The sequence below is a fragment of the Pan troglodytes genome, chromosome 5, assembly GCF_028858775.2.
Source record: "Pan troglodytes isolate AG18354 chromosome 5, NHGRI_mPanTro3-v2.0_pri, whole genome shotgun sequence".
In the NCBI taxonomy this organism is placed as follows: Eukaryota; Metazoa; Chordata; class Mammalia; order Primates; family Hominidae; genus Pan; species Pan troglodytes.
The window spans coordinates 37,406,628-37,416,168 of record NC_072403.2 but is presented as its reverse complement, the minus strand read 5'-3'; the positions used below and the strand labels follow the sequence as shown (position 1 = coordinate 37,416,168).

The 9,541-nt window shown below is 48.6% G+C and overlaps 1 protein-coding gene and 1 pseudogene across 3 annotated transcripts; one reads left to right on the top strand and one right to left on the bottom strand.

The window, feature by feature from the left end:
- Positions 1-2,049: 2,049 nt before the first annotated feature.
- On the bottom strand, positions 2,050-3,890 carry AIF1 (allograft inflammatory factor 1). 3 transcript variants are annotated; one of them, XM_009450914.4, is made up of 6 exons: positions 3,779-3,890; positions 3,490-3,551; positions 3,336-3,402; positions 2,927-2,968; positions 2,565-2,727; positions 2,050-2,255 (listed from the first exon to the last, which is right to left on the bottom strand). In XM_009450914.4, exons 1-6 carry the CDS (start codon positions 3,864-3,866, stop codon positions 2,171-2,173), a joined length of 507 nt encoding a protein of 168 aa, XP_009449189.2. In that variant the 5' UTR covers positions 3,867-3,890; the 3' UTR covers positions 2,050-2,170. The 3 variants fall into 3 exon arrangements, with proteins under 3 accessions (XP_009449189.2, XP_001154743.1, XP_063668426.1); XM_001154743.7 differs by having other exon boundaries at positions 3,718-3,850; XM_063812356.1 differs by lacking the exon at positions 3,336-3,402 and having other exon boundaries at positions 3,779-3,838.
- A 3,696-nt stretch (positions 3,891-7,586) lies between these two features.
- On the top strand, positions 7,587-8,061 carry LOC134810189 (cytochrome b-c1 complex subunit 6, mitochondrial-like; annotated as a pseudogene).
- The last annotated feature ends 1,480 nt before the right edge of the window (positions 8,062-9,541 follow it).

The window sequence follows — 9,541 nt, the reverse complement described above, 5'->3', positions numbered from 1 at the left end:
AAAGAAGTAGAGAAATAAAATATGATTATGCCTGGGGTGATTGAGAAATATTTCTAGAAAAACTCTTATTAGGAGATATGAGGCCGGGCGTGGTGGCTTATGCCTGTAGTCCCGGCACTTTGGGAGGCTGAGGCGGGCAGATCACAAGGTCAAGAAATGGAGACCATCCTGGCCAACATGGCAAAACCCCGTCTCTACTAAAAATACAAAAATTAGCGGGACTGGTGGCGGCGCGTGCCTGTAGTCTCAGCTACTTGGGAGGCTGAGGCAGGAGAATCGCTTGAACCTGGGAGACGGAGGTTGCAGTGAGCTGAGATCACGCCACTGCACTCCAGCCTAGTGACAGAGTGAGACTACGTCTCAAAAAAAAAAAAGAAAAAGGAAAAAAAAAAAAAAAGGGCCGGGAGCGGGAACAGTGGCTCACGCCTGTAATCCCAGCACTTTGAGAGGCCAAGGTGGGTGAGTCACCTGAGGTCAGGAGTTGGAGACCAGCCTGGCCAACATGAGACTCCATCTCAGGAAAAAAAAAAAAATGATATGAAGAATGATCGGAGTAGATATCTGTCAAAAATATATAAATAAATAGATATGAAGAACGAGTTAGAACTTACCCAAGTTTCAGAAGAAGGTGTACATCTCAGGTGCAGAGAACAGATTAGTGGAGGCATGAGTTTGGGGGCCTGTGCCTAGGCTGATATGGCTAAATAAAGGAGACGGCTTGTTCATTATGAAAAGTGAAGGCAGAAAAGTTTGCAGAAATCAGATGAGAATTTTAGTCAGAGGCTCAGTAAGATTTAAGATGACTTCTGTTTTCAAACTTCCAAAATGATTCTCTTCTCCCTTCTCCCCGGCCGGCTACCACACATACCGTTTTGTTACCCTTTGCAGCAAAATTCTTAAAAGGGATGTCCATAGTCATTGTCTCCAATGAGTTTCTCCTTCCAGTCTTTTTTTTTTTTTTTTTTTTTGAGACAGAGTCTCACTCTTGTCACCCAGGCTGGAGTGCCATGGCGTGATCTCGGCTCACTGCAACCTCCACCTCCCGGGTTCAAGCGATTCTCCTGCCTCAGTCTCCCGAGTAGCTGGGATTACAGGCACCCGCCACCATGCCCAGCTAATTTTTTGTATTTTAGTAGAGATGGGGTTTCACCATGTTGGCCAGGCTGGTCTCCAACTCCTGACTTCAGGTAATCTGCCCGCTTCGGCCTCCTGAAGTGCTGGGATTACAGGCGTGAGCCACCACGCCCAGCTGTAAATTCTTTGCTTTATTTAATAGCACCAGTTTTTTCATTCAGCTACCCATTCAAGTGTTTTTTGTTTGTTTGTATGTTTGGTTTTTTTTTTTTTTGAGACGGAGTTTCGCTTTTTAGTTGCCCAGGCTGGAGTGCAATGATGCGATCTCGGATCACCACAACCTCCACCTCCTGGGTTCAAGAGATTCTCCTGCCTCAGCTTCCCAAGTAGCTGGGATTACAGGCATGTGCCACCACACCAGGCTAATTTTGTATTTTTAGTAGAGACGGGGTTTCTTCATGTTCGTCAGGCTGGTCTCGAACTCCTGACCTCAGGTGATCTGCCCACCCCATCCTCCCAAAGTGCTGGGATTACAGGCATAAGCCATCGGCCCCGGCTCATTCAAGTTTTAAACATTATTGAGGGCTTATGATATGTCAGGCACAATAGCATAGGTCACTTTATCCTCATTTTTAGAAAAAAGCCTCACAGAGGCTGAGTGATTTGTCAAAGTGACAAAGCTTATAGTGGTGGAGAATGTTGGTTCATGGTATTCCTTGCTCTTCATGAAATCTGTCATGGGCCTGGGTACCTTGTTTGGACATGTGTTTTTGTCCTGCCTGCATTCTTTGAGGTTAAGGCTGTCTTACACAGCTGGAATCCCCCTTGGTGCGTGAAACCATCTGCTGTAGTGGACACACTATAGCGTTGTTGATGGATTGTTCATATGGCCAAATCCTTGCCACCTTTCCCTCAAGACCTGTCTCTCCTTCCCAAACCCAGGAAAAAAATCACCCAAATAAAAACTAAGCTGACTTGATCTGGAGGAGGGGGTAATTTATTTAATTTGTTGACTCTGGCTTACAATTTTGTCTTCTGTTTCCATATCTGGGTCATTAGAAGCCCCTTCAATCCCATCATCCCTTTTCCCTTCAAATCAGGGCAACTCAGAGATAGCTTTCTTGGCTGGGGGGCCTGTTGGCTTTTCCTTTTCTCTCGCTTTTTCCTCATACATCAGGATCCTGGTTGAGATGGGAAGAGGCACAGGGATCAGGGAACACTCCTCTCAAGGGAATAAATCATAGGGTGCTAGGAAAGGCTAGAAGGGGATGGGGATGTGAGGGTGGAAGGGGGAAGAGGAAGGGCAGGGGTTGGAGTTTCTGGGGACCAGGACTATGGATAGGGATGGGGTCGGGACCTTGGAAGGGTCCCTCTAAGGATGGAAGAAGGGATGATGGGCAACGTGTAGAAAAGTTGAGCCTGGGGACAAGGGTAGGGATGGGGGAGGAGAAAACAGGTAAGTACAGGGGAGGTTGGAAATTGACACTCACATTTTTAGGATGGCAGATCTCTTGCCCAGCATCATCCTGAGAAAGTCAGGGTAGCTGAACGTCTCCCCGGAGCCACTGGACACCTCTCCAATTAATTTCTTTAGCTCTAGGTGAGTCTTGGGGACCCCAAGTTTCTCCAGCATTCGTTTCAGGGACATGATATCTGGGGGCAGAGGATGGGGATGGGGAGAAGGTGGGGAGACCCTCTCTCTCCTCTCCCACTTCCACATCCCCATTCTCCTTCCTCCCACTGTGGTAGGTGGGCCCCCTCCCAAATCATGAGGAATGGAGCATGTAGGAGAGACCTCTGTCTTCTTAGGCCTGCACACCCACCCTGCCCCCGCAAATCACCCGTTTCTCACCAATATCGCCATTTCCATTAAGGTCAAACTCCATGTATTTCTCTGGGTGAGGGGAGAGAGCAGAAGGGATAAGCGCTGACTGGAGGGTTTTCAGCAGGGGACTGAGGAAGGGGTTGCCAACCAACTGCTAGGTGGAGGAGACAACGTGGAAGGAGGAGGAGGGGCAGGCAGAGGAAGTGGGGTTGGGGAGTTGAGGGGCCCCGCTAGGGTGTAAGGAGCTAGAGGGGATGCTGAGAGAGGCAGGCCCGGGAAAGGGACCGCAGTGTGGCAGGAGGGCAATAAAGGCAGGTTCCCCTTTTGCTACCACAAAAGTAAACTTTGTATCTCTGCTGTTCCTGCCTTGTTCTTGTGGAAATCCTAACCCTCCTACCCCCAGCCCTGTCTCCACCGCCTACAGTTTCCCCCTCACCTTTGAAGCCCTCCAGTTTGGAGGGCAGATCCTCATCACTGCTATATTTGGGATCGTCTAGGAATTGCTATGGAGGGGAAAATAAGAGCCAGGGTAGGCCCTCCCCATCCACGCCCCATCCCCCTGGCTCTGCCCCCTTAGTTCTTCCTTCTACCTTGTTGATCTCATCCAGCCTCTCTTCCTGCTGGGCCTTCAGCAGTCTGAAAGCTTTTCCTCCTGTGGGGTGAAAAAAATTAATCAGCCCTCATCCCTCCCTTCCTCTCCTTACCCTGACACCAGCCCGGGCTGCCCTAGGCCAGCTGACTGCCCTCCTAGCCCACAGCCCAGGTCTGTCCATCTCATTCCTCCGATCTAATGCTGCTGCCTATCCCACCCTCCCTACCCTGTAAATCCCTGGTTTGGCTCATAGCTCAGCAGATGCTGGTAGAGGTGGGGAGACAGACCAAGCTGGAGGCCTCTGTCTGCAGGCTCTCCTTCTCTCCCACCAGTCTTCTCAGAAGCCTTCCTCCCAAACTTCCCCTTTCCCCTCATTCCTTCCTCCTCGACCTCACTTCCCCATCAGGTTCTGCTGACACTAGCACCCCAGGAAGGAGGGGGAGCCTAGTGTGAAATGCAGATTAGAAAATAACATTCTCCCAAATACCTCTTAAATGAGAGCCCAGTGTGCACATGAAACAAATATTTTGATAAGCCACTGGAGGTGTGCAGGAAGGGCAGGAAGACACCAGGGATATTTATTCTCAGGAACTAGTATTTTTGAACAGGTCCAAGGTTCAGGTAATGATAAGACCTTGCATTTTGTCAGGTTTCATGAGTCTGGGCAGGCAGCTGTGGATAGGAAGACAAGGAAGGGCTGGCTGAATTTTTCTGCTCTGTAGATCGGAGAAGAATCTGAAGTCTGCTGGCAGCTCTAGGAGGGTGACAAGATGGGCACAGGGTTTAGAAAGGGAGAGAAACCTCACTCCCAGCCTGGCAGCTCCAAGGAGGCCCTTAAAAATATGGAAATGTCTAACAAAACATTTTAATTTGTTTGCTTTAGAATGTGCAACGTAACCCTCTCATCTTATCTCCTTTGAAATCTTTAGTAAAATCTATAGAGATCAGGAATTTAAGAGTTTAAGTAGATTCTTTGGAGGAACTGAAAGTGGTACTTAAAGAAACAGCGTTTGTGGACAGAAGAGCCAGGGAGTGAGGCTGACATCAGGTTTGCACACTGCGCGTGCGTGCACACATGCAGGCATGTTTGTGTGATGGTGGTGCTGGTCACTGTGGGTTCAACAGAGTGGATGATAGCCTCTGACACATGCCTCCCTAGGCATAACCTTTATCCCCTCTGTCACTCTGTTTGGCCAGTTGCTTCTTGGAGAGGTGAGGACAGCACATTTCCCTCATTGAGATTTCCTGGTCCAAACTCCCTGCCCAGGGCTCCATCTACCCTGCCCCGGCATTGATGAAGACACCTTTCCTTCTCCCTTCCCCCCAACATATTTCCTTTTCTGTAGCTGGGAGTTTTCACTTCTCACTGCCCTCTCCCTGACCCAAGCCAGGTAGGGGAGATGCTGGAGTGGCCTCTGGCTGCTGCTGCTGCTTTTTTTTTTTTTGAGTCGGAGTCTTGCTCTGTCGCCCAGGCGGGAGTGCAATGGTGCAATCTCGGCTCACTGCAACCTCTGCCTCCTGGGTTCAAGCAATTCTCCTGCCTCAGCCTCCTGAGTAGCTGGGACTACAGGCGCCCACCACCACGCCCAGCTAATTTTTGTATTTTTAGTACAGATGGGGTTTCGCCATGTTGGCCAGGATGGTCTCTATCTCTTGACCTTGTGATCCACCCACCTCAGCCTCCCAAAGTGCTGGGATTACAGGCATGAGCCACTGCACCCGGCCGGACTCTGGCTTCTTGACTTCCCTTTATTGCAGCTGCATTCTCCTGCTGCAGAGAGAGCTGCAACCCTGTACTCCCAATGTTCTCAGTGCCTGCTGGGAGGAACTCACTTCTTTATTCATACATTCACTCAACAGATATTTACTGAATGCTTACTATATGCCAGACATGCCTCTAGGCCCAGAGAACCCAACAAACGAAAACTCTTGTCTTCATGGTTGATCTAATTGGGGAAAGCAGACAATACAAATAAATAAGTATATTAAAGGTGCTAGGTGGCCAGGCGCAGTGGCTCACGCCTGTAATCACAGCACTTTGGGAGGCTGGGGCAGGCGGATCACAAGGTCAGGAGTTGGAGACCAGCCTGACCAACATGGTGAAACCCCATCTCTACTAAAAATACAAAAATTAGCAGGGCCTGGTGGTGCGTGCCTGTAATCCCAGCTGCTCAGGAGGCTGACGCAGGCGAATCGCTTAAACCCGGGAGGCAGAAGTTGCAGTGAGCTGAGATCGCGCCATTGCACTCCAGCCTGGGCAACAGAGTGAGACTCCGTCTCAAAAAAAAAAAAAAAAAAAAAAAGGCGCCAGGTGCCTATGGAGGAAAACAAAGTAGGGAAGAGGGGACATAGGAGTATTATTGCCAGTGGTCCCCAGTTTTTTGTTTTTTGTTTTTTGTTTTTTTTTAAAACGGAGTCTCACTCTGTTGCCCAGGCTAGAGTGCAATGGCTTGATCTCAGCTCACTGTAACCTCCGCCTCCTGGGTTCAAGCGATTCTCCTGCCTCAGCCTTCCGAGTAGCTGGGATTACAGCCACCTGCCATCATACCTAGCTAATTTTTGTATTTTTGTAGAGGCGGGGTTTCACCATGTTGACCAGGCTGGTCTTGAACTCCTGACCTCAGGTGATCTACCCACCTCGGACTCCCAAAGTGCTAGGATTACAGGCGTGAGCCACTGCACCCAGCTTTTTTTGTTGAGACGGAATCTCGCTCTGTTGCCCAGGCTGGAGTGCAGTGGCACAATCTCAGCTCACTGCAACCTCTGCCTCCCGGGTTCAAGCGATTCTCCTGCCTCAGCCTACCGAATAGCTGGGATTACAGGCAATCACCACTACACCCGGCTAATTTTTGTATTTTTAGTAGAGATGGGGTTTCACCAAGTTGGCCAGGCTGGTCTTGAACTCCTAACCTTGTGATCCTCCCACCTTGGCCTCCCAAAGTGCTGGGATTACAGGTGTGAGCCTGACTTGTCCCCAGTTTTAAATATGGTGGTCTGGCCAGACACGGTGGCTTACGCCTGTGGTCCTAGCCACTTGGGAGGCTGAAGTGAGAGGATCGCTTGAGCCCAGGAGATCAAGGCTGCAGTGAGCCATGACTGTGCCATTACACTCCAGTCTGGGCAACAGAGTGAGACCCTGTCTCAAAAAATACAATAAAATAATAAAATAAATAGAGTGGTTAGAGAAGCGTTCTTTGAAAAAGTGATATTTGAGCAAAGATTTCTTTTCTTTTTTTTGAGATGGAGTCTCACTCTGTCGCTCAGGCTAGAGTGCAGTGGTGCAATCTCCACTCACTGCAACCTCCACCTCCCGGGTTCAAGTGATTCTCCTGCCTCAGCCTCCAGAGTAGCTGGGATTACAGGCACCTGCCACCACGCCCAGCTGGCTAATTTTTTGTATTTTTAGTGAGACGGGGTTTTACTATGTTGGCCAGGCTGGTCTTGAACTCCTGATCTCATGATTCGCCCACCTCACCCTCCCAAAGTGCTGGGATTACAGGTGTGAGCCACCACGCCTGGCCGTTTGATCAAAGATTTTAAGCAAGCAAAGGAACAAGCCTCTGTCTTCCTAGGCCTGCACACTTCTCCAAATCACCTTTTTTCACTGATATCTCTGTTTCCATTCTGGTCAAACTTTATGTATTTCTTTGGGTAAAGAGAGAACAGACAGGGTAAGCACTGGCTAGAGGGTCTTCGGCAGAGGATCGAGGAAGGCATTGCCAACCAAGTGCTAGGTTGAGGAGAGGATGTGGAAGGAGGAGATGGGGCAGGCAGAGTGGGCTTGGGGAGTTGAGGGACCATGTAAGGTGGATATACGGCTAGAAAGAAAAATACTTTTTTTTTTTTTTTTTTGAGACAGAGTCTCCATCTGTTGCTAGACTGGAGTGCAGTGGCGCGATCTTGGCTCACTTCAACCTCCACATCCTGGGTTCAAGCGACTCTCCTGCCTCAGCCTCCCAAGTAGCTGGGACTACAGGTGCGCACCACCATGTTCAACTAATTTTTGTAATTTTAGTGGAGACGAGGTTTCACCATGTTGGCCAAGATGGTCTCGATCTCTTGACCTTGTGATCCACCCACCTTGGCCTCCCAAAGTACTGAGATTATAGATGTGAGCCACTGCGCCTAGCCAGAAAAATATTTCTTGATCCTAAAGTGGAGTCAGCGCCACTGTTGCTGCTAGTGTTGAATCCAGAACCATAGCTGGACATGGGATCAGAGGATGAACAAGAGATGCTGACTGGGCCTAGAGATGGCAAGGAGGAGGAGGAAGAGGAAGAGGAGGAATTAGTCAATTCCTAACAAAAGCGAGAGAGCACTGCGTGCAGCTGAAGAAAGGAGTAAAGTCTCGGAGCAGCTGGAGCTCTGTGATGAGCACGTGTCTTCCAGATCACAGACAGGAGAGGATTGCACAAAGCTCTTTGACTTCTCTAATGCAAGGGACCATTGCATGGCCCACAAATCCTTTAACAGTTTGAAATGAATGTGCAGACTCCTTCACCCCAGCTTTCATCACCTGGGCATTTCTCTATGGTTTTAAATATAACATTTGTTTCTAATTTGTGTAACTATAAGTCCATGTGAACCTCATGGATTTTTGGCTTAGGCAAATAGCTTCTCTGTAATTGGCAGCAATTCCATCTTAATAAGGGAACTGTGATTTGCAAAACGAAAAAATATACTGTTTTTTTCTTTTTCCTTTAATTTTTATTCAAGGGCTGGTGAATCCTGGGATCTCAGGGTTACATCGAGGTATATTTATCATCATCATTATAGTCCAGGACTAAAAGGAAGTTATTCCAGGCTCTTTGCAAAGAATCTCAGTTTTTTTTGTTTGTTTGTTTTATTTTGTTTTGAGATGGAGTCTTGCTCTGTTGGCCAGGCTGGAGTGCAGTGGTGCAGTCTCTGCTCACTGCAACCTCCACCTCCCAGGTTCAAGCGATTCTCCTGCCTCAGCCTCCCGAGTAGCTGGGACTACAGGCACCCGCCACCATGCCCGGCTAATTTTTTGTATTTTTAGTAGAGACAAGGTTTCACCATGTTAGCCAGGATGGTCTCAATCTCCTGACCTCATGATCGGCCCGCCTCGGCCTCCCAAAGTGCTGGGATTACAGGCGTGAGCCACTGCGCCTGGCCAAGAACACCACTTCTTACACCAATCATGTGGAGACTTCTCCCACACCAATCAATTCTTCAGTTCTTGGTAGATATTAACTGGGAGTCCTGCAGTTTAATTCAGTTCTGACACTCTACCCATAATTACCAGTTATCTAATCCCCAAGTTGAAGGGCTCAGTTCTACAAGGCTGCCCCCACTCCAGATACCAATCACAAACAAGTCCAGGCCTCCTAACTGTTTTTATGACTCCCTCCTCTGGCTCAGTAATTCGCTGGAATAGCACACAGAACTCAGGTAAACACTTTACTTATGTTAGCTAGTTTATTATGAAGGATAAAACTTAGGAACAGTCAGATGGAAGAGTTGCTCCGGACAAAGTATCGGGGAAGGGGGATTTGGAGCTTTCTTGTCCTCTCTGGGCACCTCCCTGCACCTCCATGTGTTCATCAATCTGGCAGCTCTCCAACCCTCATCTTTTTTGTTTTTTTTTATGGAGGCTTCATTATGCAGGCATACTTGATTCAATAGCCATTAGTTGGAGGTCAGGGGGTTGGAGCTAAAAGTTCTTAACTCTCTAATCACACAGTTGCCTACCTTGGCAACAAACCCCAACCTTAGGGGCTTTCTAAAAGTCAACTTACTAACATAAACTCAGTTGTGGTTGAAAAGAGCTTGTTATGAATAACAAAAGCTCCCTTCACTTTATCATTTAGGAAATTACAAGGGCTTTAGGAGGTCTGGCCAGGAGCCAGGATGGAGACCAAAACACACACACACACGCACGCACACACACATTAATATTTTGAGACAGGGAGACAGGGTCTCGTTCTGTTATCCAGGCTGGAGTGCAGTGGCACAAACATGGCTACTGCAGCTTTGACCTCCCAGGCTCAAGCGATCCTCCCTTGTCAGCCTCCTGAGTAACTGGGACT

What these genes read in the sequence shown, in the direction of transcription:
- AIF1 (XM_009450914.4), bottom strand. Translation starts at nt 3,866, where the DNA reads ATGAGGGGAAAGGGGAAGTTTGGGAGGAAGGCTTCTGAGAAGACTGGT. An exon ending in GGCTGGATGAGATCAACAAG is followed by an intron (nt 3,403 to 3,489) that starts GTAGAAGGAAGA and finishes TCCCCTCCATAG; the next exon opens with CAATTCCTAGACGATCCCAA. An exon ending in CAAACTGGAGGGCTTCAAAG is followed by an intron (nt 2,969 to 3,335) that starts GTGAGGGGGAAA and finishes CCCCTCACCCAG; the next exon opens with AGAAATACATGGAGTTTGAC.